Source organism: Morchella importuna, assembly GCF_003444635.1.
Source record: "Morchella importuna strain M04M26 chromosome Unknown Morimp01GS005, whole genome shotgun sequence".
Lineage (NCBI taxonomy): Eukaryota > Fungi > Ascomycota > Pezizomycetes > Pezizales > Morchellaceae > Morchella > Morchella importuna.
In genome coordinates, this window is record NW_025763402.1 from 1,129,288 (window position 1) to 1,157,129 (window position 27,842).

Consider the following 27,842-nt stretch of genomic DNA (forward strand, 5'->3'; position numbering starts at 1 on the left):
CACAAGAGTATCTGGCTTGTTATTGGCCGGAATTCCAAGGAAATTATGTTTTCTCTAACGAAGGCCTTGGCTTCATCGAGTGATCTTATATGATGCTTGGCTTTCATGGGTCCACTCAATATAATTTCGGATATATCGCAGGTCCTTGTGGCAGTTGATAAATACAATATACAAGCCTCAAAATATTTAGTAAAGGGATACTGTACTCTATAGTGCTACTATAAGGTAGTCGGTCTTGGGTTCTGTTCCTCTTTATTAGCCAATAGCCTATCGGCATTTACCCGTCAATTAATCACTACCTGAGTAGTAGTAAAGAAACCCAAAAACTGCTAATATATCTAGAGAAAATTTCCCCTCTAATACTATCATCCAGATATATTGATTTTATGTACTACCTACCCCGATTGGACTGCCGAACCTAATACATACTCGATGGGTCCCTGCAAGGTTGTTACGACTTACTTTACTGAATAGGCGCATGCGTACTCGTATTTCCTACTCTTTTTGCGCTTCAGAGGCCTCGCGAGTAGGCACAATAAAGGTGCATGGAAAAAGTAATCACGCAATAATTCAAAAAAGATGTGATAGCCAAGAGAGGAGGCACTACCAATGATGTAGACATGGCTTGGAAGAGTGCTATTGCTTGGCTGCCAAGCATTAATTGAATATGTAGTGATATCTCATGATCGAACATTTGAAGCCACAGCGCTTTCTTGCATTCATGCAATAAGTTCTATGCCGTAGTGCTGCCTCAAATCGATAAGTGAGTCATGTGTCGACTAGTGTAGGCAGACGATGCTGTAACCGAGAAGGGGTTGATGGTGCAGTGTAAAATTGACCGTTTGTAGTCATGTTTTGTGTTTATGATTCGCTCGTTAACTAGGCTGCGCGAAGGTCGGATTGAAAATGTCAAGTGTGCGTAAGACGTGCTTCATAAATTATTGAAAAGGTGTCTGAATCGCCGCACAGTTGATTGCTCGGGGCATAACATGATTCGGGAGAAGTTATTAGCGGCGCCAGTGAGGTCACTCTGGACTAGAGTACAACGGCTTGCCAGAGTTGCATTAATGTGCTGCCAGCCGGGAGAATGAATCACATTCAACAGGTTAATGGTAGAGACGGATACACCCATGTGGAGATGTCTGTAAAGTGGCCATGACAGAAGATACATGTATCTATGATGCCAAGGATTCTAGTATCGTGATATCTCATGATCCAGGTGTTCAAGGTCTGTGTATGCAGATATTTGAAGCACTCTTTGACCTGGTTATTCCAAGCTGAGCCTCATTTTAATTTAACTTCAGGAATCTTCTGAAAAGTGACGCCCTTTCGCTATAGCTCACTCAATACAACCGCGATACGGCCGCGGAAACTTTAATAATGCCATGCCAATGTCGATGACGACGCTGATACATGCGATTTGGAGCCAACAGAGTGGAGACGGGATACCCCGAAAAGAGCGGTGGTGTCCAAGCGACGTGATGAGAGAGTCTGACGGACTGACAGTTCCGCGAGTCGGCGGAATGGAATGCATCTCCCCAGCGAGTCAAGCCAGCGACCGTGGGCCAGCATCTCGACCCACAGCATCTCGACTAAAACGGAAATACGAGCCAAGAAAAATTTTCCCACTGGCTCGGCGACGTGGGATCTTGCTGCTGCTGGTGCTTTTATTCCTCTTTGCCCTAACCCCTGCCTTTGATTGTCGGCAACCCCGCCAAGATACCCATTAAAGATGTATGAGTAGTTACATGTGACGAGAATTCATTATTGTTGAGAGCAAGGAAGTCAAGCGGAGTGGGTGAAAGGTGTTTCTGTTTTTCCTTTTTCTCCCTTTCTTTATTTTTCTCTTCGTTTCCCTCGTGGTCGGTATCTTCTCTCTCTGTATCTATCTGTCTACATATCAAGTTTTGTCACAGCACAGAGCACAACAACAACGGGGAGAATGGAAACGATTCCACTCCATTTTTTTTTACCTCGTTTCGTAAAAACAGAACAAGAAAAGATAACCTTGCACTGCCTCCTTATTTCGACAGGATAAATTGAGTGCTCACGCATGTTTGGCGGCAGCAGGCGGTCGAGGGGCTCAACGACCGAATCAGAGTGCTCGCACGGCTTGGCAGGACACCGCCAAGTCATGCCAAGTCACGCCAAGGATAACGCCAAGTATTCTGGAGCCGGAATAGTATTAGATGCCAATAGTATTAGGCTTGGACAGTGGCACACCCCAATCTCCAACGCCATCTGCTTCCACACAAGGCTCATGGGGCAGCAAAGTGAACAGAACGTTCACAACCTATTTCCCCCTCTCTTTCTGAGATTGATTTGTTATGCTATGCTATGCTGGGTGTATGTAGAATCTATGTATGTAAGAAGAGTGTGTAGAGGTACTGTACTCTACCAGTGCGTGGTCTGTTCGGGGGCTACTAATACATGTACTCTACTCCCTCAGTTCTCTTAGTTTAGTCTTTACTAAAAACTGTTGCATTAGAAGTGAAATTCCCTTTCTCGTGCCTGCCCCCCCCCCCACTCCCTCGTGGATTTGAGCCCGCCACACTTCTTCCTCTAGAGTTCACACCCACACACCACTACTACTCTACTACCTACCATCCCCCATATCCAATCCATCATCATCGTCCTTCCCGTTGCTTGTTAATCGGGACACTGCCCTGCCCGCCTTCTTAATCAAGCCCTCCTCCATTACTCATTAACAGCTGCTCTTCCTTTCCTCATCCTCTTCTTGTAGTTTTATTCACAACCTCCCCCACTTTATCAAACCAAAAAAGGCCCCAAACATATCCCTAAGTATTCCTCCTTCATACAGAGGGACCCCGCAGCAACCATAGATTCCATTCACTCCATCCTCGACCAGTTCGTGTCGAATCTTCCTCCCAACTCCTCTTCTACATCTCAGCAGCAGCAGCAACTGCCTGCGGCGCCCACTTCTGCTCCGCAACAGCAACCACAGCAGCAACAGCAGCAACCACAGCAGCAGCAGCAGCAGCAGCAGCAACCACAGCAACCGCAGCAACAAGCTTCCCCCGGATCTTCCAAGCTGGCTGTCCCACAAAGCCCCGCGACGGCAGCGCCCGTCGCTCCGAGTACTCCATCTATTCCGGCAAAGGAGGAGACAAACCTCGGCTGCCAATGGAACGGGTGCCAGGAAAAGTTCGATTCGCCAGAGGAGCTATATGTATGTTGACCCCGCAATGCTGTTTCGAAATTAGCAGTAGTGAAGTTGTACTGTGTCGATTAGGGAGAGGAAGACGTGTTGTCGTGTTTTTGTCTTGGGAGTTTATAGAGGCTGGGCATTTTTTTCGTGTTGAGGGGCTTTCGCTGACGTGACTACCAACTCATCAAAGAACCATTTATGCGATATCCACGTCGGTCGCAAGTCAACTAACAACCTATGCTTAACTTGCGCATGGGGCACCTGCCGAACAACAACCGTAAAGCGCGACCATATCACTTCCCACATTCGTGTACATGTGCCGCTTAAACCGCACAAATGTGAGTTTTGCGGTAAAGCTTTTAAGCGACCGCAGGATTTGAAGAAGCATGTGAAGGTAGGGGCGCTCTTTCGCTGGACTTCCGCAGTCACTTTTTTTGTCTACACTTTCAAATCTTTCCGGGTTCTCCGCTGACATCGCTTTATCGGCGCCATGTTCCACAGACACATGCGGACGACTCTGTCCTGCTCCGCAGTCCGGAGCCGGATGGTACGGGCAGACGCGCATCGGGCGTTCATCAGGCTCGCGTGGGTGCACCTTTTGCTTCAAACGGGTATGATCGTGGGAGCTCATTGCTTTCTTTACAGGGAGATAATGTACACTCTCCGTACACAACTAGTGCCGGTATGCAACGTGAGTGATCTTTCATGTCGCAGAAAAAGAGAGCAAATGACTGATATAAATCATAGCCCTCGCAGCTACAGCCGCGCAGGCGTATTATGGAAGTATGCATCCCCAACCTCTTAATTTTGGTACACATCCTCATTTTGTGTCAGGCCTTGGGGCGTATTATCCGGCTCCGAACGGCGCACCGAATCCAGGAGTTTATTATTACCCCACCCCCCAACCCGCGCCTCAACAGGACGGAATGAACCAGCAGCAGCAACCTGGTGGCGAGAGCAAAAAGCGAGCATTTGATGGCGTAGATCAATTCTTCGAGGACGCCAAAAGGCACAAAATCCAGCCGGTTTATGATGGCAACATGGCACAGCGCCTATCTGCTTTACAACAATTCGTGCCTACCACCTCTGGAGAGACTGTTGACTTTAACGGACACCATGCTGCAACCGTTACTGCCCCCGCTGCTGGCCAAAGCCAATACACGCTCCCATCTCTGCGTACCAAGCAGGACCTCATTGATGCTGACCATTTCCTGACCCAGCTCTCAGCCAATGTATATGAAAGCCCTGCCGCTGCAGCGGCCGCCGGCGTCCCCACTGGAAGTCATTTCACTCAGCCTTACCGCAATAACCAGCCGACTTCCCCGCATGGTACTCAGACACAGCAGCATAGTCCTAACCACACACCTGGTCACGATAACGCACCTGCCGCAGCGGCGATTATGCAAGCCTCAAACTCAACTAGCTCGGGCGGTACCTCCGCTCTGACGCCTCCAACATCAAACTACACTACTTCTCACTCGCCTAACCAGCATACAACACCTCCGTCTTCATCGCCACAATCTGCAACATCTATGTACCCCAGTCTCCCGGCTATCCCCACTAGTGGCGAGGCATACCCCGCACCTGTCTCAACAGCTCCAGCATCATCCCTTGGTCCTACTTTCGAATCAGAGCAAAGGCGTAGAATCAGCGTCGGTGTTTTGCAAAGAGCAAAACCAGTTCAAGCGGACCAGGATGTGGATATGGATAGAGATGACAATGCGGACAAGAAGAGCGAAGTATCTGATAGCCTAATTGACCCAGAACTCGGTGCCTTGTCGGCGGAGGTTTCTGCTCCAACAGCCCCCGAAGACCCTGCAAAGGAATGGGAAAAGAACATCGAATTACTCTCAAACCTTAGGGATTATGTTAAGAACCTGCTGCAAGAGGAAGAAAAGAAGGAACTCACGGAGCAGGATCAGGTGATGACCGACCAAGATGGTGGTGTCAACGCAGAACCTGGTCAGGAAGGTGTCGACAACGGAGGAGCCGAAAAAACCGAGGAGCAAACTGATGAGCAGGCTCTCTACCCAGTGCTCAGAGCAGTAGCTGTTGCCTAGGTCTGCAAATAACAGGGCTGGAAATATTGCATCCCCCAAAAAATCATGGGTATTGGGGGGGGGGGTAAAGTTGGGTTGCGAGAGAGAGAGTAAGGGTTATTTTTTTTCAACTGTTGTGGTCTCTTTTGTTGGGATAGGTTGTAACGTTTCCTCGATTTTTCTTCTTATTGTTCTACTAAGTATTATTGGTCTATGTGTGTTCCGTACTTTCACTTCTTACCTCATGTCCTTCTCTTGCCATCTTGAAAAAGAAAAAGGGTGTAACCTTACTGTCTCTGTTCAGAAGGGGGTCTACTTCTTGTCTCTGTCTCTATGATGAATGTTTTGGTGTGGCTTCTATTGTCTTGGGTTGCTGTTGCGATGGTATTTCCATTGATATGTCTTGTCTTGTCGATTTGCCTTCACCCCAGCTATCCTGGCAAGTAAAAATTATATAGGTGGTGGTGATGGTGGGATAAATGGGAGGTGTTTCAAATTTTCATGAATTCTTACATTGGAAGCTTCTTGGTCTTGGGATTAGGGTGATTTCATTTTGAAGGGGGAAAAAGAGAGATATGTTAATACAATGGCAATGATCACGAACATTGCTGCTGGGCTAACAGTGGCTACTGGCAACCTTCCCTCAACCCCTATTATTACTTCAAAACAAGCTACTGGGTAGAGGTAGGCTCAGAATGTGCACAAAAAGCTCCCGAATCAAAGTCAGCCTTGCCATGCCAATCAGATTTAAAGTCGTCGTCAGTGTGCTTTGAGATTGTGCAACGTTCTGGTGTCTGAACGCTCCACTTGTCTTCATCCGATCTCTTAGCTGTGGCTTGGTACGGTTGAAATCACTCGGTCCTCCCATTCCATCTGCCAAATTATGCTTGGCCCCAAGCCAAACCAAGCAAAAACCAAGACTTCAGCCCTTGATGACCTGCCGTTTGAGCGATAAAGGACTGTATGGGTATACGTACTCATGTATTTTAGGAGAAATCTGGTATCGTCTCGTGCCTCCATTACGAGAGATTGGTGGGATAGATAAATCTGAGGTCTGGGGGGAGGTTTTGAAGCGTTGTCATTTGAATGGCGGCTGTCTTAGGGAACCACAAACCAGTTCTGGTTTGCGTCCGATTAGAGTATTGAGACCTTTCCTGAAGAGAGTTCCCCCTTTAAGCTTGTGTGAAGTAGAGTAGGTAGGTAGGTTACATGTCAATATCCATATGGAACATGGAACATGCCGTCCACAAGGCCCTGTCGACCGGCTAGACTCGTGGAGTACGTTTAAGTTGACCTCACTTCACTTCACACCCAAATATTCTGATACGCGCCAAGTCCCCGAGTAGGTCAGGCTTTCCCGAAATTTTAGAGTTTTGATCCGGTTTTGATCCCCGCAGGACCGACAGTCGGCAAGGACCCGGCCTCCACGCTGCATGGATCATCGCTAGTAGTTAAGGTAGGGTAGGTAGATAGCTGTGGAGTACCGAAGAGAGCCGCCGAGACCACATACTCCCTTTTGTGCAAAAAAAAAGTTCCTTCGATCCAGTGTGGCCAGTATATAAAAACCCCTGGAAATAAATTTTCCCAACTTGACGTAAGGATGAGTACCAGTCAAGGACCGATCCAAGTGGTCACTGAAACAGGAACGGGAATTAGCATGGCGAGCTCTTCAACATCGTTTAATGGGGTGTCTGGGAAGAATTGGGGAGAAGGTAGTCATGGGCAGGTATGTGCTGTTGTCTTATGCTTATGTTTTGATAGCAGCGCTAATGAATGGAACGATGGCATAGTCGCAGGCGCGATTGAAAGAACAACCACCGCAGCACACTGCGCACACAAATCGATTGTCTACAACTATGTCGAGAGGCTCCATTGGTGGCGGGACAGCATCAACAAAAAAGACAATGTGGTTGGGAAGAGGAATGGTCAATGACATTAGGAGGAGGGCGCCATACTACTGGTCGGATTGGACCGACGCGTGGGATTATAGGATTATCCCTAGTACGAGTAAGTGACAACGCCCAATATGGAACTATCATGGGTTTAATGCTTACAATCTGGTGATGTAGTTTATATGTTTTTTGCAAAGTAATGACTCGCATTCCTAAGAGAACGACTCTAGAAACAAAAATCCAAACGGTTCACTCACTAATCACTGAAAATTGAAATATAAAGTGTTTTACCAGCTCTTGCTTTTTCGTTTGACATGTGGGTCATAAATATATCATTGGTTCAAGTAGTGGTTGAATTATCATTGACACCTTTATCCGGTATTAGGTTCGAAAAGACCGATATGTCATATGGCGTAAATGAGGTATTGCTTGCTTCTGTACTCGGCGCTGTAGTGTTTTCATTCTTGGCTGCGCAGCCATTGTGTATTGTGGGTGTTACTGGTCCTATCACAGTATTCAACTAGTAAGTTTCCATTTGATCATGGTATAGGTTGGGACATTTTAATAACTTTTTGGGTAGCACTGTTTACGATATTGTGACCCCAAGGTATTTCTAGTCCAAAAAAAAAAAGATATCGAACCAGCATCAAATAACATCATAAACAGGGGAATTCCATACTTCAAGTTTATGTGCTGGATTTGTCTGTGAGTATCCCATGCAAACTCCCGGCCTGTCAGCTGAGCTCAACTAAAACTATGATCAGGTGGTCAATGGTCATGCACATTATACTTGCCATTACCAACGCCTGCAATGCGGTCAAATGGGTTACTCGCTTCTCCTGCGACATCTTCGGGTAGGTGCTCTATCTTTATACCCATCCGAGTGCGTACTTATCGTGTCTGTCTCTTAGATTCTATGTTGCCTTTATCTATCTCCAAAAGGGAATCCAGATTTTGACGCTCCAATGGCATGCAAGTGACGCTGCTGCTCATCTGTCCATCTCTATCTCATTACTTGTGTTAATGATTGGGTACGGTTGTGGAGTTATTGGGGATAGCAATCTTTTCAAACAGCCAGTCAGGACGTTCTTGAAAGACTATGGCACGCCTCTAACTGTCATATTCTTTACGGGATATCAGTTTATCGGAAAAATGGCGGATGTTAAATTGGAGCAACTTCCAATCTCGAAGGCATTTCATCCGACAATTGACAGGTCATGGGTGGTTGACTTTTGGAATATTGAAGTTGGCCATGTATTTTTGGCAGTTCCGTAAGCGTGCCTAGATTACAGCGGAAAGCTAGGCTTGGGAATTCGCTGACAGGCGTTGCAGATTCGCGATTTTGTTGACTATCCTGTTCTACTTTGATCATAACGTTTCTAGTCTTATTTGCCAGGGCAGTGAGTTTCCGTTGAAAAAGCCAGCTGGTTTTCACTGGGATATCTTCATTCTCGGAATTACCACCGGTGTCTCTGGTATCCTGGGACTCCCGGCTCCGAACGGTCTTATTCCTCAGGCACCATTCCACACTACGTCTCTCTGTGTTACTCGAAAGAGGGTGGACGATGCAGAGGAACACAAGGGCAAGACTGAAACTGTGATTGACCATGTTGTTGAGCAGAGGGTCAGCAATCTCTTGCAGGGATTAATGATATTGGGGGTCATGACTGGACCGCTGTTAATTGTTCTTGCGTTGATTCCGCAAGCTGTGTTAGCTGGATTGTTCTTTGTTATGGGTATTCAGGCGTTGGAAGAGGTATATCTATTTTTTTCTCAATTCCCGGAAGCTTGAAGCTAATTGTATTAAAGAACGGAATGACACTCAAAATCGCCTATCTTCTGAAGGATCGTGCGTTGACCCATGGTGGGGATCCGTTGAATAGATGCAGAAAGGGAGCGGTTTGGGCGTTCGTGGCCATTGAACTCGTAGGATTTGGAGCAACATTCGCAATTACACAGACAATTGCTGCTATTGGGTATGCGTTGACTTGGTAGTTGAAATTGAGGAATGAGCTGATGGTTATATAGGTTCCCAGTGTTCATTTTTCTTCTTATTCCTATGAGGACAAATCTCCTACCAAGATACTTCACCGCCGAAGAACTGGGGATTTTGGACGCACCGACTGCATCACCGTTTACCCTGGAGTCAGCCGGTGGTAGCTATGGTGACTACCCAGAGAGTGTTGATATCAGCCCCCAGGATTCTGAGACAATCGATACCGGTGCCCTCTCAGATAGTGATGAGAGTGTCATGGAAAGGGGGGATTCGATGAGACTGGAAAGGAGAAGGCCTTCCGCTGTGAGACCTGGCAATGAAGTTGAGATTGAGGAAGGGCCACAGCATAGACGGGCACGGAGGTGAAAAAAATATTAGATGTAATTCATTTTGATCAGGTGAAATTAGGATTGTAATAAGGGACGGGGGTAAATTAGAGTATGTATGTAGCTACACGACCACGAATTAGATATCACGAATTGAACTGCTGCGAGTTTACTATCATATCGAAAATGAGATATACATGCACATGCACAGGCATAGGTACAAAATGCTTCTTCATAACCCCATCTGGATTGACAGGAGAATAGAGTAGAACGTGGGGCTCGTTTCCAAGGGTTACCAAGGATCCTTCGTCTTGGCAATTAAACAACATTGTTATGCAAGTGGGGGAACGGATCGCAACCAGAGCTCTCTCTTCTCCTGCAGGTTCAACCACCTCCGCAACGCAACCTTCTCGCTCCATCATCAGCACCTTTCATTTGCTTCCACTGTGCTTAACCTCTGCACCTCTCTTGCATACCCGTCAAATAGCTAACACACTCTTCTATCTACCTAACTAATTAATTCTGACATCATGGGTGAATCAAGGTACGAAAACACCAGAATAAAGAAATCCCCAATCCCCGCCCCTGTTCAACGGCCCTGTTCAATAAACTCCCCCGCTTCCACGTTTTTTTGCGGCTCCACTGACATCGCTGTAGACAAGAACTCCTTAACTGGGTAAACAACCTTTTGCAGCTTAACATCACCCGTATAGAGCAATGTGGAACTGGGTATTCTCCTGATCCCTCCCGTTTGGGACTTGCCTTGACTGGCACAAGCGAGTCACTTAGAACTGACAGCTACCTTCTGGAATAGTGCCGCCCTGTGCCAGATCATGGATTCGATTTATGGTTAGTAAAGCTCTCGAACGACGGCGGATTTAAAGTTCGAAGGGGGTTGAACTAAAGATCAAACAGGGGATGTGCCTATGTCGAAAGTCAAGTTCAACGTTAACACCGAATACGCGTACCTACAAAACTACAAGATCCTCACGAGTACGTGTTTGCCCCCTTTACTTAGCAAATATGGCTTGCGTTATACGCGTGGCTTTTTCTGACTCCGACCCTGCGTTCTCCTTAGATGTTTTTACGTCGCATCAGATCGAGAGGCCAATCCCGGTCGAGCGTCTAGTCAAGTGTAAATTTCAAGATAATCTCGAGTTTTTGCAGTGGACGAAGCGGTATTGGGATCAGTTTTATCCCGGCGGAGACTATGATGCGGTCGGTCGTAGGGCGAAAGCGGGTACAATGGGGGCAGGACCGCCTGCGCCTGCTGCTAGGTCAAATGCAGCAGTAAAGCGTGGAACTACGCCAACTGTTGGAGGAGCTGCCCGTACCAGGACTCCCCTTGGCGGCGCTAACAGCGCTGCCCTCCAACAAGAAGTCGCCTCGTTGAAGGAGAATGTTACCGGCCTCGAGAGGGAAAGGGATTTTTACTTCAGTAAACTGAGAGACATCGAGTTGCTGGTTCAGCGCGCAGTTGAGGAAACTCCGGAGATTGAACAGGATGAGGACGGCCTTGTCAGGCACATCCAAGCTATTTTGTACTCGACAGAGGTAGAAGACACTTCCGATCATAAACCACAAACAAATGCTAATATTGAGAAGGATGGCTTTGAGATACCTGATGCGGTTGAAGAAGACGCTGAAACCTTCTAAATGATTCGCCCATTCGAAAAATTCCACTACTATAACTTCAGTGTGTTTTGTTTAAAACCTCGTGGGTACCTAGTTGATCGTTTTCGGAGGTTATGCGTTCTTGTTTCATTTTTTCCAGCCCCTTCATACCAGTTTGTTACTTCTGTTACTTTACTACCTTGTATTCTCAAAAACCCTTCAATTCTACGTTGTGATCGGTTTCTATTTTTCTTTTGCGTTATTCATCCTGGGATTTAGGGTAAAAGCGTGGCTTGGTTGATTTTCTAAGCGTTTGGTCTGTCTTTGGGCATGGAGGATGTGTCCGATACTGGACCATGGTCAGTATAATGGGGGATACATAGATGGGTGAGGTGGAGGAAAGCCATAGCCATAGGCGTGTTCCTGTATTGAAAACACGCAACAAAAAAAAACGGGAAAACAAAAAGAAAAGCACAAACAAATTTCATCTATATATTACGAATGTTTGTAGAGTTATTATGGTTTAGAATTATAAGTGTATATTGCATTCGGAGATTTCCATGGTATTATGACCAAGGATTCAAGAAACGTGACTAGTGAAGCGGCACTCCGGACACCTCAACCATTCGCTCAGTGTCTTAGGACACGACAACTCACCCAAACCCTAAAATTCAATATCCCCAAGCTCCCTCCCAAACGCAGGATCTTTTCGTGCAGGGTGTATGAGCACCCTAGAACAGACTTACAGATAACAGACACAGCACAATGTCACTATTCACAGGAATTCTCCAGAGCCAAGCTCCCCCGAAGCAAGATGCGACCTCAACCATCCAGACACTATGCCTGCGATTATCAACAAGTACGTTATTGGAAGACCGGAGAGCGGCGATTCAAGGGCTGCGCAGCTTTGCGAGGGAGTACAAAGAGACTGTTGCATCAGGGGGATTGAGAGGGTTGATTGGGACATTGAGCAAGGATGCGGAAGACGTCGACACTATCAAAGTAGTGTTGGAAACACTGCTGTTGCTGTTTGTTAAAGATGAATCAAATGTTAGTTCTATCATAGCCGGGTTTCTTTTTTCATGATAGTTATGAGGGAGCTGCGTGGTGGGGTGAGCTTGTGGGTCAGAGAAGCTAGAGCAGGACTGGAGGGTGGAACCTACAGCATGTACTGACCATCGTGTGCAGCCGGAATCTTCAGAAGATATAGCATTGTGGCTCACCGATGAGTTCACTCAGGTTCGCGACCCAAGATTGAGTTTGGGTCTCAGTGAGCTGATTTATGGATGCAGAAGCAAGAAAATATCACGGTGCTGATCGATCTCCTACAAGATAGTGATTTCTACATCCGTCTGTACACGCTACAGCTTCTGGTCGCAATTCTTAATAATCGACCATCAAGAACTCAAGAATGTATCCTCACAGCTCCACTGGGGATTTCCCGCCTTGTCTCAATTCTTGACGATAAGCGGGATGCAGTCAGAAATGGTACCCCCCACTGCCTCGTATATAGATTATAGTCTCTAATATCTTATAGAGGGTATCTTGTTGATAATAAACCTTTCCTCTGGTCATACTGATATCCAGAAGCTCATTGCCTTTGAGAATGCTTTTGAAAAGGCCTTCTATATAATCGACTCTGAAGGTGGTATTGACGGTGGTATCGTAGCGCAAGACTGCCTACAGCTGCTCTCAAATTTACTGTCGTATAATGTGTCCAATCAGAGCTTTTTCAGAGAGACCGGCTGTGTTCCTAAGCTAGCAAAGCTGTTTGAGTTCGACCAAAGAGATGTAGCACCGTACGCAAAAGACCAGAGGGACACTAATGTTCAATATGCGACGAGGGTTGTGAGATTATTCGTTGTTCCAGGGGGGTTGGGGACTGCCGCAAACCAAATGGCGTTTTTCAATGCGGGGATCTTGCACTTGATGCTGATAATCGCATTTTCCGCTTTTAGCGATTATCCAACCCGGGCCGAGGTAATGGGAATCCTGAAAATAATTTTGGAGGATTCGTAGCACTGATCAGAATCGAATTCAGGCCTTGAAAGCAGTTGCCGATTTGATTCGCGAAAACGACGTCCTCCAAGAGAACTTTGCACAAATGAAGGTTACTTATCTTGATCCCACCGTTCCACCTGAGGTTCAGATACAGCAGTTCAAACCGGATGATATGTGCTATGTTATTGAGGGTCTACTGGACCTAGCATTATTGACTTCATCAATCAATGCGTTTGATGCAAGATTGGCTGCCTGCCGGTGTCTTGAATCCTACTTCGCTGGGAATCAACCAGTGCGATTGCATTTCCTGAATCACGCCATTAATCTACATATGAATGGAGACCCATCTGCGAATATCCTCACATGTCTGATAAACCTCGACTCGGATTCTCGCGGCGATCCGTATCGTGTCTGGCTTGCAAGTGTCATCTTTTTGCATCTTGTCTATGATGACGGGGAAGCTAAGGCACTTGCAACTTCTGTCACTGAAGGCGATGCTGAGGCTGGCGAAGAGGTTGTTTCGGCGATCCAGAGTATATCTGCCAATTTGGTTGCTGCTTTGGAACACAACTATGACCCGCGAATAATCGTTGGTTATCTGATGCTATTGTGCGTGTGGCTATATGAAGATTCGCCAGCAGTTGATGACTTCTTAACGGAAGGATCAAGTGTACAGTCGTTGGTCTCGGCGGTGAAGCAGAGTAGTAATTCGAATGTGTTGGTGCAAGGGTTGTGTGCATTCTTCTTGGGGATTTTGTATGAATTCAGTCATAAGGATTCGCCCATCCCCCGGTAAGAGCTCTAAATAATCAATGTTTTGGGAATGTTTATGTTGACTTGGATTTGTAGAGCCACACTACATCCTATATTAGCTAGTCGTATGGGGCGAGATCATTACCTTAATAAAGTCACAAAGCTGCGAGAAAATCCTCGTGTACGGGACTTTGAAGTTTTTATGGAAGTCCCCATGAGCAGAAGGGGAAGCGGGCTTCCAGATGTTTTTTTCGATCACACCTTTATCGATTTTCTAAAGGATAACTATAGTCGAATACTACGAGCCATTGACAAAGACCCATCGGAAGCACACACAGGCTCGAATGGCAAATCAAACGGAATTTCTGCAGAAATGCTGGAATCGCTCAAAACACAGCTTGAAGAGAAAGAGGAAGAGCTTTCACAACTGCAGACAACAATTTTGAGCCTCGAGCAGCGAGTAACGCAAGAACAACACGAGGTACAAAGAACAAAAGAGGTAGCTACAGCAGAACTGCATCGACAGAGGGAAGCAACAGAAGTGTTACGGCGGAAACATGAAGCCGACGCTACCGCTGCTGCTGAGCGAAATAGAGCTGCTGTTGCGGAAATCCAGCGTATCAGATGGGAGACAGAGCAAGCAGCACGGGAGAACATGGCATTGAAGAGGCGAGTAAGCGAGCTCGAAAATGAGTTGAAAAGAAGGGTGGCAGAGCTAGATGGCCAACTGAAGAGGAAAGTAGCGGAGATGGAGAGCCTGATGAAGAAGAAAACCGCGGAACTAGAGGCTGAGATTGATAAGACAAAGAGGGAGACGAATTTACAGCTTAGGATGGCGACCGAAGACCACCAAGCCGCAATTTCTGAAGTAGAGAATCGAGTTAAGAGAGCAGAGATGGCTCTTAATGAAGCACAGATTAAGGAGAGGGAAGCGGCGACCAGGGCACAGACAGCTGAAGCGGCAGTCGCGGCTGCAGAGAGTAGAACCAAAGAAGCTGTGGAAAACGTACATGCTGCGGACCAAGCGGTTAAGGCAGCCAACGACACAGCTAAGGCTGCCGAGGAAAGGGCTATGGCGGCAGAAGAGACGGCCAGATCGGCCGAAGAAAAAGTTAAGACAGCATCAGATGCATCCAGGGCAGCCAACGAGAAAGTGACAGCTGCAGAGGAGTACCTAAGACTCTCAGAAGAAAAGGTAAGGCTTTTAGAAGAGAGTAAGCAGGTATTGGAAGAGAAAGTGGCTGCGATGATGGAGAAAGTCAGAGCTGCAGAGGGGTTGGCGGAATCGTTGGAGGAAGGAATGAAGGAGAAATTCCGGATTGCAGAGGAGTCAGCGAAATCGTTGGAGGAAGAAATGAAGGAGAAGCTAAAGGCATCAGAAGAAGTCATAACCGCAGCCAACTCAAAGGCAGCTACTGCCGAGGAGCGCCTACAGACCGCAGAGGAGAATAAGAGGATTGCAGAAGAGGAGCTCAAGGCGGTAGAGGAGAAAACCAATATTGCACAGGAGAAAGCACAGGCCGCAGAAGAGGAAGCCAGAGTTGCAAAAGAAAAAGCAGTGGCTGCAGAAGAGAGAGCAATAGCTGCAGAAGAGAAGATTAAAGTCTTGGAAGAGAGCGCAAAGTCCGGCGACGGAAAGGCCCAGGAACGACTCCACGCCGCAGAAAACACGGCAAAAACGGTGACCGAGAAGATCAAAGCCATCGAGGACCAACTTAAGTCTTCGGAAGAGGAGAAGAAGAAGGCGGATGAAGAAGCCAAGAAGGCTCGGGCAAACGCGACAGAAGCGGAGCAGAGGATCAGCACGGCAGAGGAGCAGGCCAAGACTGCCAAAAAGGAGAAGGATGATGTCCAGACACAACTGGAGGACCTTCTCATGGTGCTAACAGATCTCGAGGAGAAGCGGAAGAATGATAAGGTATGTCTAAGGTACCGGGCGTCATAGGTCGTTTACTAATTATTTACTGCGCAGGAACGGTTGAAAGCCTTGGGACAGGAGGTTTCAGACGATGAAGATGATGACGATGAAGAAGGCGACGATGAGGATGAGTAGATTGGGAGACTGCAGTGGATAGTGGGGTGGGGCGGGTATGCTTTGTGAGACATGTAAAAACTGTAAATAATACCAGAAGAGTTATTCGGCGTTTGTGTCGAGTGATATTTCGTGTATATGTTGAAAATATGTAGGCGATCAGAATATGTTTCTGTTCCTTCCGGCCTACGGGGGGTTCCAGAGTGAACCCAGTGATCAATTCTCATCAAAGGTTGTCTGGTTAAGATTCACCGAGTGATAGTCTGTGTTGGAAACCCAATGACGCGGCCTCGGACCCCCGTAAAAGAAAAAAAATTATTCAGATCAGATACACGATTCCTTTTCTGATTTCAAAAACGCTTGAACTTTCGAACCACCATGATCCGCATCTAACTTTTCTTTAGAAGCAAAAAAGCAGTGGAACAAAACTATTCAAAGATGGTATATATATACATGACCCTATAACCTACGCCATAACCCTTCCATTCATCCTCAATTCTCATTTTAATTTTGATTCAATAAGAAATAGCGTACACACTCCCTACAAAAACAAGCTCCATCTATTTCCCAATCTTAAGGTCAATTTTGCTCACGATCCAGCTTAGCGTGAACATGGCCATCAATGCACTGAACATGACAAACGGCTTCCTCAAAGCTTCGCTCTGGGGTAGATGGTAGCTGACAACAAGCTCTTTGCGATGCTGCTCATCTACTACGTTGACAGCAGTGAGCTTCACGGCGGTGCGGCCGATTGTGTCCATAAATGTCTTGTGGAGATACCTTTCCTCCTTGACAAGAGGAATGGGAGAGACGTATTTCACATTACTGGACCTCTATTAGTTTATCTCTTTTGGATGAGTAATGAGCAGGGATAGCTTACGTGGCGCCTTCAGGCAACACAATAGTAACCTCAAGATCTTTGTAGGTGACAGCTTCCTTTGGACCCTCCAGGAAAGGAACCTTGAGAACAAAATCCTCGCCGTTCTTGTGTCCACGGACAAAGTCACGGAGATCGTGGTTCCATCCGGTGACGAAGGTATAGTTCCATCCACCGAAAACTGGGTAACGAGGCTTGAGCTCGAGGTTTGCTTCACGCATGTTTGAGCGGAAGCGGGAAGTAGACACATTGCCGATTTCGTCAGTGAAGTAAGGGTCCTTCGCGCCAACACTTAGAGGGAAAGTGAGCTGCTTGATGGCGGTAGTGGGGGGGTTGTAGTAGTTCGTTGCAGCCCATGCGACACGGGAGAATTGGTCTTTGAGCCTTTTTTTATTTGTTAGCATCTTTGGTGGCGGTTTAGCTGTTCGACAGGACTACATACTTAGCGCCGTTGTTTGTCATCCAGTAACGTTCCTCGATGGCGAGGTTACCACCCCAATGGGACACCTCGATGAGCCTCTCCATACGATCCATCTTAATCACCGGGTTGGTATACTCGAATCGAAGAGTGACTTCTTCACCAGCGTTACCAGCCTCAACAACAGAGTAGGGTCCGAAAGTAAACTGATTACCAGACTTGGTAGGGTCTTCGGTTCCATCAGCCTTGGGCTCGAGCTTGGTAAAGTCAGGAACTTCATTGCTAGCAAGTTTCAATTTGGTCTTCTGCTTCTCGGTCGTGTACGCGGACAAAGCGTATTGATTACCGGTCCATTGTAGGAACTGCTTCTCGACTTGGGTGACTTGCGCAGGAACTGGGACAAGTATATCCGTAGCTGCTAAACTGATTTGAAGAGTGATGGAGTGTCCAGCAGGGACATCAGGTTCGAAGAGAATACGGTAGTATTGTAAAGAACTATGTTATCGATAATTAGAGCTGTAACTCTCCCCACCATTACTATTTTGCTTCTCACTCACCTATCATCATTATACTTCACAGGAGTAACTACAAACTCCTCTCCCGAACCCTTCTTATTTCTAGCTTCCACATAACTCAGCTTCGGCAATGTGGCCTTATCCACCGGCAGATAGAACTCGTTCTGCGGCTGTTTCGAGATATTCTCGACGACCGCAGCAATGATCTCGCGCGCGTATGGCTTTGTGAGGTCAATTGTTCTCAACAGATTACTCTGTTTGAACACCCGTGGAGGCGTGAAGTCCGCCGGAAGAACAAGTTGTTCTGCAGCAGCTGCCAAAGTCGCAAATAGCGACACTAAAGCGCCCCAATTGTGAAGCGAGCGCATTGTGTGAACTGATATTTGCGGGGGATATGTTTTTGATTTAGCGTGAGTTTGTTGGGCTTTTTTTTCGTTAAACGGAATGCTCCAACGGATGGAAGCTGTCTGTGTGGAAGGCCAGTTTCACTTATTTAGGAGAGCTTTGTGAGGTTACGAGACGTGTTGCGAAGCGGAACGAGGCAAACCCCTGCACGGCGTATTATGGAGAACGCCAATACAAGACAAAAGAGGTGCGAGTGATGGCTGATGGTGCCGATATACCGACCAACCAAGTAGTTATCATGAGCTTCTTGATTTTTCGATATTATTCCGCATCTAGTCATGCTCTTCTACTTCTGTGAAAGTTACAACGTAACGAGTCGTAAATTCAACCTTGACCGCTCTTGGGAAATTTAAGTAATACATAAACTGTTGTGTTACACACAGTGGCCGTGGGATCGAAGGCCGAGGAAGATTTTTATCTCCAATTATTTTTGGATAGGAATGTGTAAAGGTGAGGGGCTTGAGAAGACTAGTAATATTTTTGGCCATGAGGGTTTAGGTTAAAGCACCTTGATATCACAAGGAATCCCGCTATTGGAAACTTTGAGTCCTCGTGAGAAAGCTCTGCCAGTCGCTATATCAATTCTCCAATAAATGGTCTACAATGACCGAGAAACATGACACTGTAATACTTTCGGGGCATCCACATTTACTTCCCCGAAAATGGCTCTGCTCCTCAACTCTTGAGTCTAGCCCGGCGGGGAGGTAGTTTGACGTGTGTGTTGTTGCATTGGGAGAACAAATTATAAGAGCTTGGCTCAGTTACTATACCTCTAGGCGCCGATTTACACTTACATGTATCTCTCCATCTACTAGACTAGGTTTAAGAGCTTAGAACCCTACTTCTTACCTTATCTAAGAATCAAGCTCGCCCGGTTGTATTTCAAAACCTGGGCCGCCATTTGTGGCCACTACAAGACCACCCACCCATCTTCTCAGATCGGCACAATAATGGCTCAGCAATACCGCAAAACACTACCCACCGGGGAATTGGTTCATCTAGGAGGGGATATCTCACCAGCTGATGTGCACCAGGCCGGCCCTTTGAGCTTCAGCTGGAATTCTTTTGTGACCCTCCTTCTCTTTACCTAAGGCTCTGTTATTTCTACGGTAGTTCCTGGATATTATTGGTAAACAGGGGGAAAGAACCAAATGGCGGAGACAGTACCTTTCATCCACTCGCATAGCTATGTCTACGAACTTAGGTTCTTCAGCATCACCGCCTCTTTAGCGGTATATTTACCCTGAACTGGTTAAATACAGTCTCATTGTACCAAGTCATAGCTTAGTGATAGGATTTGAAGTAGGCATGCTGGCTGGAGCAGCTGTTCAAGTGTACGAGCCATAAATATCATCTTATCAATGAAGGAGAGGGAGATGTACCCGCGACCAAAAGATTAGCCTTATAAGCTTGTGGGAAGCATACAAGCTCCGTGTCTGTTCATTTCACTACCGGTAGCATACGAAAGTCATATCTTTCACCACCGACACCACCCATAGTAGTTATAGTGGAGGTAAAAGTGAAGCTTACACGTGTATAGCCACTGTATGACAACCAAAGTGTCTACTAAAACTAGAGATGTGGAGAGCTCCTCACCTGGATCACCCGAGAAAGCGAGATTATGAGCTAGGCTGTCGGGGGAATAGAGAGTATTTATTAAGTGTCAAATCCGAGAATTGACACCTTGAAAATGACGGTTGCGGGAGGCAACATTGACAGTTCCCCTCACTCACACAAGGAGGTATGATGGGAGAAACTTTGTAGATAAATAATTCTTCACGCTTACTAGGAAATACGCTCGCAGGATGTGAACTATACGCAGTATAGAAAACATCTCCAGGCGTATGCTATATCCCCACCTCGAGAAATAGGTCAAAATTGACGGTTTCGGCAACCACCTTTTAATGTGGCGAAGTGTAAATTGCCGGTTTTGACACTTGATAAATACTCTCTAATAACGAGCTGTGAGTGATGGTTAGCGCCACGTCTTGGCATTTCCCGTAATGTTACATGATGGCCCCCGGGCCCCACACGCCCGCTCGGGCCAAACATTGAATGCGACACATCAATCGCTCGGACTCATCTCCTGTACCCGGAATCGGTGCTGTTAAATCGTATTGAGTGTTGCGTGCTTCATGAGCTAAGATTCGTAGAGCGAGTGATAGATTATGATCCATGATATCTATTACGATAGAGCTGCCGCGGTCATCTATATCTATCTACCAAACTAACTGACAACGTCCAGGGAGCCGCTGGCAGACAAAGAGTCTTTTCTCTGCGGCAGAGATAGACGGAAGATTGCTATTTTATAAAGTCTCCACTAAACCGTTGCCATCCATCAACCACTACACTGTAATACAACAAAACCAATCTAGTTAGCATCCTTTACTTTAGTAACGGCCTTTTTTCTCGTATGTTCCATCGCTGCTTCATTCCCGGGGAGTCCTAGGCCTCGATGATTCGTCTCTACAGTTTCCGGAACAGTTATTGTGAAGAAAGTCATGGAAAACCCACTTTTACAAAAAAAGATTCTACCGGAAACTGTAGTACATTGCGAAGACTAGCCGTAGGACAAGCTCTATAGTCCCGCTTTGAACGTTCCCCGGTACTCGCAGTGCGGGCTTACAATACCTACATGTACCTATCACCAACATTTGATAATCCAGTAATGTGTTGGGCGGGGTAGCCCCCCAGCCTCAGAGACAAGCACAGTCAAGGCCAGGTCCGCCAGCAGCAAACCCGCCCAGAGAGGTTAGTCCCGTAAACAGTGTTTTATGGTGAATTCGAATTAGGGATAAACGGTTCTTGGCACAAATTACACGCCTCCGCTTAATTTGGATGATGCCCCACCGTCCGAGTGACAGGGGATGACGGGGGTGGGGAAAAAAAGGCGACCAGCGATCCAATTCAACCGGCCGAACCTTTGGGGGATAGAACGAGTAGCCTGGCCTCTGGATGGACGGAAAACAAACACCGAAGTACATATTTACAGAAGTGGGTTACTAGGTTTTTTTTTTAAAAAAAATATATGTACTCATCGCATGGTATCATAAGAATATTTTTCAGCGAAAAGCAAAAGAACCAAACACTCATAACTCCCTTTTCAGAAAGAAAGAAAATAAAAATAAAAAAAGGAAAGGAAAAGGCCCCAATTCCAAACCCAAATCCTATTTCACTCCAATTCCATCTATAAAATAAGATATCCGTCCTCCCCCCCAAACCACCAACAGCTAGGGCAGTCAACCAAAAAGAAGAAAAAAAACACAATCAATATATATAAAATTCAAAGCCCCAACTTTTAGTTTAGTTCCAGAATTCTAAAAGTCGACCATGGTGGGTTGAAGATGCCTGCCACAAGGGGAAACGGTAAAAAAAAGGAAGAAAAAACACGCCCCCCTACTGGTTGCTTCCAAAGGAAGTTGAAGACGAAAGCTGAAAAAATAATTGCGTACGCAACCACATTACACACAAGGAAAAAAGGCGATAAATAAGTAAAAATATATGGAAAATCATTAATCCGGTCTTCCGCATTTCTTATCTGGTATTTCCACCAGATATCGTCACAAAAAACAAAAAAACTTGTACCTAGAAATACCCAAACCTAGATTTGACTAAAAGCCGAAACCTGGTGGGAAGCCCTGGGGACCACCCCTTCGCCTGCCGCCGCCTGGGAATCCTCCTGCGCCGCCTGGACCACCAAAAGAGAAGCCACCACCACCCCCGCCCATGTTATTCATCATGTTGAACAAAACATCTATTGAAATTGTCAGTTCATGCTCTCAACATGAAAACGGTGGAATTGAAGTGACACGTACTAGGATCAATGTTCATTCCTCCCATTCCTCCCCCCCCACCACCAAACATATCATCCTCCTGAAGATCTATGCCAGAGTCATATCGCTCCCGTTTTTGAGGGTCTGAGAGAGTTTCGTATGCCTCACCAACATCTACAATACAATTGTCAACTATTAAACCTAGAATATACGAGGGAAGGGCGAATCTAGCTTACCCTTGAATTTTTCGGCGGCATCCGGGTTATCAGGGTTCTTATCAGGATGGTGCAGGATCGCCATCTTTCTGTATGCCTTCTTAATATCTGCCTCGTTCGCATCCTTATCAACACCCAGAATCTTGTAGTAATCCTTTCTCTTGCTCTTCTTCAGTTCCAACTCTGCTTCGCGGATCTCCCGCTTAATGTTGTTATCTGTCGGGTTGGCTTCGGCAAAGTTCTTGAGCTCGCGGACAGCCTCTTCCCAGTTACCCAACTGACCAAATGCTTTGGCACGTGTTCGGCGGGCCTTGTGGTAGGTAGGGTCAAGCTTCAATGCGTCATCACAATCCGCAATGGCTTCTTTCCACATTCCGAGCTTGAGAAAAGTGTCAATAACTTCTCAAGATAAGAAAAAGATGCTCTATAAAAAGAATTACCTTGCTGTGAGTGAGGGCGCGATTCCCATACAACTTGGAATTGGTTCCCTTGTTGTCTGGATCCACTGCCAAAGCCTCTGAGTACAATTCCTTGGCGGCATTGAGGTCATTCTTCTTGAAAGCTTCGTTACCGAGCTCCTTCTTCTTCTCCAGTTCCCTCGCCCGCTTCAAGTATATCCTCGCCGTTTTCATATCAGGGTCGCACCTCAACGCCTCCTGGAAGTGTGCAGCCGCCTTCGGGTTCTCGCCCTGGGCGTACAGGATACGCCCCCTGAGCACAAGAGCATCTGGGTCCTGGGGATTCTGGCGAAGCAGCGACATAGCCACGTTCTGTGCTTCAAACAGAGAGCTCTGTGTGTTCATCCTCAAGTTTGCCTCCCCACGAAGCATCTTCCACTTCTTTGGTGGCTCCACGCCCATTCCCAGACCGGACTCTGCTCGGTCGAGGGCGAACAACGTCATGGAGCCGCCCGTGCCAGAGGCCACAGATTGCTCAGCACTAGTAAGGTGTTGTAGCATCTGTTGCGCAGGAGCCCTATCCTTTGTGCTCGCCGGGGGGTTCATTCTGTCGTATGTCTCCAGGGCGTCAGCCGGCCTACCCAGCGCGACCTGGATTCTTGCCATTCGCAGAAGAGTCTTTGGCTGGTCCGGCTGGTGGCGGTCGGCCATCGTGCAGTCGTCGAGAGCCTGCTTGAACTTCCCGGCCGACATGTAGGCCGCCGCCCTGTTTGACAGGAAGGTTGCATTCTCGGGTTCGCACTCGATTGCCTTTGTGTACTGCTCGATGGCCTTGATATACTCCTTCTGCTTGAAGAATTTGTTACCAGCCTGCTTGTAATTCTCGCCGTCTAGCTCAACCTTGGGTGGGTCCGGTGGGAGCGCGTGTGTGCCATTCACGCCGTTTGTGGTGGTGAGAGGCTTGGGGGTCTCTGCTGGGGCCGGTGGTGTTGCTGGTGCTTCCGCTGCAGGTGTCACGGGGGGTTCGGAATCAATGTCCATAGCAGACATATTGGCAAGTTTCTTTTCTTTTTCTTTTCTAGAAAAAGATTTTATATAGAGTTGATCTGTTGATTTATTTCTTTTTCTTCCCTTACTTGCTTTCTTTTTGGCTCCTGGTCACGGGACCGACGATGTCCGAGAGCGAATCGAGTAGAGCGAGCGAGTGAGTAGTGGCTCAAAGATAACACGGTTGTAGCAGAAAAGACAGTTTCAGAAACCACTTTCCACTACTAAAAAGAAACCGAGTGAGGGTGAGTATCGGATAAGGTATTTAAGGCAGGCCTAGGTAAGGATAGGAGCGATAACCAGGATGAGGAAGACGTAGTAGTGTGAGTGTGTATTTAAACTCAAGAAAAGAAAACGACTAAGAGACCACCCTGCAATAAAATTGTAGACCTTTCCTTCAGACGATAGCGAGACGGGGCGACACAATAGAAAGGGAAAAAAAGAGGAGGGGTACAGGTTGTGGTTGTGGTTAGTGGTAGTGGTTGTCGGCAATTGGCAAACAAACGCTGTTGAATAGAACAAACGTGATGGGGGTGAGGGGAGGCTCGGTCTTGTAGACGCGGGGAAAGGAAAGGAAAGATAGCTGAGGGGAAAGGAAAAAGAGGAGAGGGAAAGCGGGAGCGAGTGAGAAAGAGAAGAAAAGAGAAAGAAAAAAAGAAAGAGGAAAGTCGGACCCAGCAGCAGGCACCAAAGGGAAGTAGAAGGTAGGAGAAAAAAGTGAGCCTTTTGGTTGTTCCAGAGAAAAAAACGCCCGGGTCGTGGAATGTTCTAGCAACTTTTCTAAACCTACCCCCCTCTAAGCCTTACATTGAACAAGCCTCACTTTGACTTTCCCTTCCCCCAGCTAACAACCAGCAACCACCTCCGCGACTCTCCCTCAACCACAACTACAACCCCCCCTTGCCTCAGGGTTTTACATACAAAACTGCTTCAACTCCCCCGATTGAGGTACAATTGCATGCAGATCAACTAAATAAATCCTAATTGAACTCAATCCTTTTTAAACCAAGTCTTTCTCCTTTTATTTTTACTCTTGTCTAGAGCAGCTAGCCCCCAAAAAAATATTACTAGGAAAAAGTACAGCATCATTCATTGAAGTTGATCATGATCAAGAAAGCATGTGAGACGGAAGGAGAAAAAGATGTAAAAAAGTAAAAAAGTAGAAATTCCACTCAGAGATCAACTATTAATGAAATAACTAAGGAAGTAAGAAAAAGATACATAGAAATCCAGGTTAGTACTCTACAGAAAAGAAAAGAAAACGAAAGCCAAATAATCAAAACACCTTGAAACCCCGCCAATGAATGACCCTGACCCTGACCCTGAATGACCCTACCCGTCTTTTTTTTGTGAACCCAACAATCCCCAAATATCCCATGATAACCGTAACGAAAGAAGAAAAAGAAAAACAAAAAAGAAGAGCCAAATTCATTTTTCTACCCAGCAGACCTGACCAGACCAAACCTCAAAGGAAAACGACCGTTAAAATGCAAAAAAAGATGCAGAGCAATAAACAATAAGAAAACCGATGATAATCGGAAAGCCGGCTTTCGCTAAAAGAAACTCCGATAAAAAGAAAACCCCCCTTAATTCCATCTCGAATGGTTAAAATAGAAAAAAAAATCCGTAAATTGAAAAATCTAATAGTGGTGGTGATGGCGCTGGCGTTGCACCTCAACCTTGACATTCATCGTATCCTGTCTCGTTTTGGCTGCCGCTGCTGCAGCGGCTGCGGCAGCTTTCCCTTGACTGCTCTCCCTTCGTCGCTTTGGCGCATCCTTGATCTTTGGGTGTGTATGGCACTGGAAGAAACCCGAACCGTTAGCAAAAGGGGTCTCAGTGTTTCAATTGGACGGGAGATCAAAGCTTACCTTGTACGCATGTCTGAACCAAGTGGTCCCCTTCTTCTTATTGCTCACAAGCGCCACCCAGTCATTGCAGCTATGGCACAGGCCCTCCCAGACATCCATATTGCCCTCCATCCTCCTGACTGACTTTGGCTCCACGAAGCGCTGTCCCGTCGCCGCGCTGATGCCATGGGTGAATGACTTATCATACCAGAAGGCCGAGTTCTTGAGCACTAGCCACCTCTTACAGATACCACACCAGCCCTCACGCTTATTGCCATGCCCGCGGACCCAGCGTGGTGTGTAGAGGTCACCCTCGAACCTGAGGTCCTGCTCATGCGGCTTCATCTCCGGGTCCTCAGGGTTCATGTCCTCCGCCGGCGGTGGGATCTGCTCCTCCTGCAGCGAGGCATAGAGATCTGGGGGGTCGGTGAAGTCGGCGTAGTGGCTGCGGTAGTGCTCCGCTGCGTTGGACTGCAGCATCTTGACGAACAGGTGATTTGGCATCTGTGGCTGGCAGCCCAAATCATCTACATATGGGCCCTGCTGCTGTTGCTGCTGTTGCTGCTGGACATATCCACCGCCGCGCGAGAAGTTGTGGTTATGTGAGGCGAGGAGCATCTGCTGCGGGGGGTGGGGCGGGCATTGCGCGGATCCGCAAGTCGGCGATGAGTATGTGGGTGATGAGTATGTGGGCGACGAGTGGTGCGAATTGCTTGAGTGGAAGTTCTGGACCTGGCAGGGATCGAGCTGGGTGACAATGTATGGCGATGAGGTTTGCGAATTTGGCAGGAAGGAGCCTGTGGACCACCTCTTGTTTGCGTCTCGCCCTACTGTTGAGTATGGGGCTGCTCGCATGCTGGTCCTTGATGGTGAGGGCGAGGCACGCCCACGGCTTCCACTCCTAATCCTATTGCCGTTGGGTGACATTACGGGCGAGAGGGGGGTTGTGCTGGTGGACATTGTGAATGTTGATCTGTGGGTGTAGTCGGATATGATTGACTCTGGGTATGGCGAGGTCTCGTAGGGGGAGGTCTCATATGGCGAGTTGTCGAAAAACATGTCAGTGGCAGACAACAAGGCCGCCTGGTCTGCGCTGGACATTGAGATTGTGTCTGAGAAGCGGCGGGCAACGTTGGTATTCAAGCTCAGGGCATCACCGACTTGTTGTGGTGAGAAATGATAGTGAGGGTCGAGGAGGTTAGTGCTGTTACTGCCGCTACTTCCATAGCTGGACCCCATGCGATCCACATCAGTATCCAAGTTGTACTCGCCGACGACGCCTCTAGGACGGCTCCAATCGTTGCCTATTATTAATCGTTAGTATAAAAAACTTAAAGATGCTATGGGATTTTGAGTGCGACTTACTATTCATATCGTATTGAGACAGATCCACAGGACTGGTTCCAAGGCTATGACTCTCAGAGGGGATCAAGCAAGTTGGGTCCCAAGCAGGTACGGCAGTAGAACAGTCTTCTGGAAGTGAAGAATATGGAAAGCTAGTTTCATGAACTGTTGCAGGTCTGTTGCCATTTGTACGAGGTGTCGGCGGCCACAGAGCGAAAGAGTCAGGCAGAGGGGAAGCCATTGCTGGCTGAAATGATCTCGGATAGCTGTCACTCAGGTTCTGGGGTCTGAGGTGAGTGTGTTGTGCGAAAGCGTTCTTTGGCATATTGTGTTGTCTGTTCATGGTTTATCACCAACATCAGTCACCTGCGCTAGTATGTGAATATAGGATGGGGGGTGGGGTGTGTGTGTGCGAAGGGAATTCTTCGACTAAAAAAGAAAGGGAAAAACCAGTAGAGACATACTGCGCAAGAATTGAATCCATTTGAGTCAAGGCGTGCATCTAGTTACTCCTCGCCGTGTGAGAAAGTAGTACAAGGATATACAACTAAAGATGCGGATACCCGTCAGCGCCATTGTAATTTGGATGTTGAGGTTGTTTCCCAGGTCTCATTGTACGGGTCGCATCACCGCAACGAGTACCAAGGGCCGAGGAAGCAAGGGGAAAGGCGAACAACTCACTGTATAAAGTATACAAAAGGAACTAGTTATAAAGTAAAACAAGAAACCAGGACCGGCCAGGAGATTGTATGATGTGTATAAACCCGATAGCTCAGCGTCAAGTGAATTATTAAGTATTAGACGGATGTGGTACTAGGTTGTTGTAGTAGTGGTGGTGGTTGAATAGTAGTAGTAGTAGTTGAAATCGTAGTAGTCGTAGTCGTAGGAGTCGACGTCGTAGTAGTAGTAGAAATAGTAGTAGTAGTAGTAGTGAGTGAGTAGTAGTAGTGAGTGAGTAGTAGTTGTCAACAACCTATACTGCAGCTGAGAGACAAGGAATATCGCTGTAGAACAAGACTCCAGCAGCTCGGGATATTCGAATGATATATGAGAAATCCAGTTTCTCAATTGCGAGTGATCTTGGAACGGGAAGACCCGGGGCGAATTAAAGATTTAAGTCTAAAATATAAATCGTAAAACGTATATAAAGGAAAAACGAAGGAAAAAAGAGAGAAAAA

The 27,842-nt window shown here is 47.0% G+C and overlaps 7 protein-coding genes across 7 annotated transcripts; 4 read left to right on the forward strand and 3 right to left on the reverse strand.

The window, feature by feature from the left end:
- Window positions 1-2,053: 2,053 nt before the first annotated feature.
- LAJ45_02828 (uncharacterized protein) lies at window positions 2,054-5,229 on the forward strand (the record flags this gene model as incomplete). The annotated part of the gene is made up of 7 exons (XM_046112419.1): window positions 2,054-2,284; window positions 2,822-3,190; window positions 3,360-3,563; window positions 3,671-3,754; window positions 3,815-3,860; window positions 3,917-3,952; window positions 4,004-5,229. 7 exons carry the CDS (start codon window positions 2,054-2,056, stop codon window positions 5,227-5,229), a joined length of 2,196 nt encoding a protein of 731 aa, XP_045974545.1.
- A 1,579-nt stretch (window positions 5,230-6,808) lies between these two features.
- On the forward strand, window positions 6,809-9,462 carry LAJ45_02829 (uncharacterized protein; the record flags this gene model as incomplete). The annotated part of the gene is made up of 12 exons (XM_046112420.1): window positions 6,809-6,934; window positions 6,999-7,215; window positions 7,278-7,296; window positions 7,384-7,416; window positions 7,486-7,623; window positions 7,681-7,707; window positions 7,767-7,805; window positions 7,865-7,954; window positions 8,012-8,371; window positions 8,433-8,856; window positions 8,910-9,076; window positions 9,129-9,462. The coding sequence occupies 12 exons, from the start codon at window positions 6,809-6,811 to the stop codon at window positions 9,460-9,462; spliced, it is 1,974 nt and encodes a 657-aa protein (XP_045974546.1).
- A 490-nt stretch (window positions 9,463-9,952) lies between these two features.
- On the forward strand, window positions 9,953-11,078 carry LAJ45_02830 (uncharacterized protein; the record flags this gene model as incomplete). The annotated part of the gene is made up of 6 exons (XM_046112421.1): window positions 9,953-9,966; window positions 10,080-10,151; window positions 10,237-10,271; window positions 10,338-10,415; window positions 10,501-10,976; window positions 11,028-11,078. 6 exons carry the CDS (start codon window positions 9,953-9,955, stop codon window positions 11,076-11,078), a joined length of 726 nt encoding a protein of 241 aa, XP_045974547.1.
- A 723-nt stretch (window positions 11,079-11,801) lies between these two features.
- On the forward strand, window positions 11,802-15,843 carry LAJ45_02831 (uncharacterized protein; the record flags this gene model as incomplete). The annotated part of the gene is made up of 7 exons (XM_046112422.1): window positions 11,802-12,086; window positions 12,225-12,275; window positions 12,329-12,524; window positions 12,574-13,016; window positions 13,078-13,829; window positions 13,887-15,708; window positions 15,763-15,843. The coding sequence occupies 7 exons, from the start codon at window positions 11,802-11,804 to the stop codon at window positions 15,841-15,843; spliced, it is 3,630 nt and encodes a 1,209-aa protein (XP_045974548.1).
- A 539-nt stretch (window positions 15,844-16,382) lies between these two features.
- LAJ45_02832 (uncharacterized protein) lies at window positions 16,383-18,000 on the reverse strand (the record flags this gene model as incomplete). The annotated part of the gene is made up of 4 exons (XM_046112423.1): window positions 16,383-16,647; window positions 16,703-17,083; window positions 17,142-17,612; window positions 17,675-18,000. 4 exons carry the CDS (start codon window positions 17,998-18,000, stop codon window positions 16,383-16,385), a joined length of 1,443 nt encoding a protein of 480 aa, XP_045974549.1.
- Window positions 18,001-21,648: 3,648 nt separating this feature from the next.
- On the reverse strand, window positions 21,649-23,473 carry LAJ45_02833 (uncharacterized protein; the record flags this gene model as incomplete). The annotated part of the gene is made up of 4 exons (XM_046112424.1): window positions 21,649-21,791; window positions 21,853-21,984; window positions 22,047-22,404; window positions 22,466-23,473. The coding sequence occupies 4 exons, from the start codon at window positions 23,471-23,473 to the stop codon at window positions 21,649-21,651; spliced, it is 1,641 nt and encodes a 546-aa protein (XP_045974550.1).
- Window positions 23,474-25,110: 1,637 nt separating this feature from the next.
- On the reverse strand, window positions 25,111-27,148 carry LAJ45_02834 (uncharacterized protein; the record flags this gene model as incomplete). Its single annotated transcript, XM_046112425.1, has 4 exons — window positions 25,111-25,272; window positions 25,342-26,624; window positions 26,686-26,999; window positions 27,129-27,148. 4 exons carry the CDS (start codon window positions 27,146-27,148, stop codon window positions 25,111-25,113), a joined length of 1,779 nt encoding a protein of 592 aa, XP_045974551.1.
- Window positions 27,149-27,842: the final 694 nt, after the last annotated feature.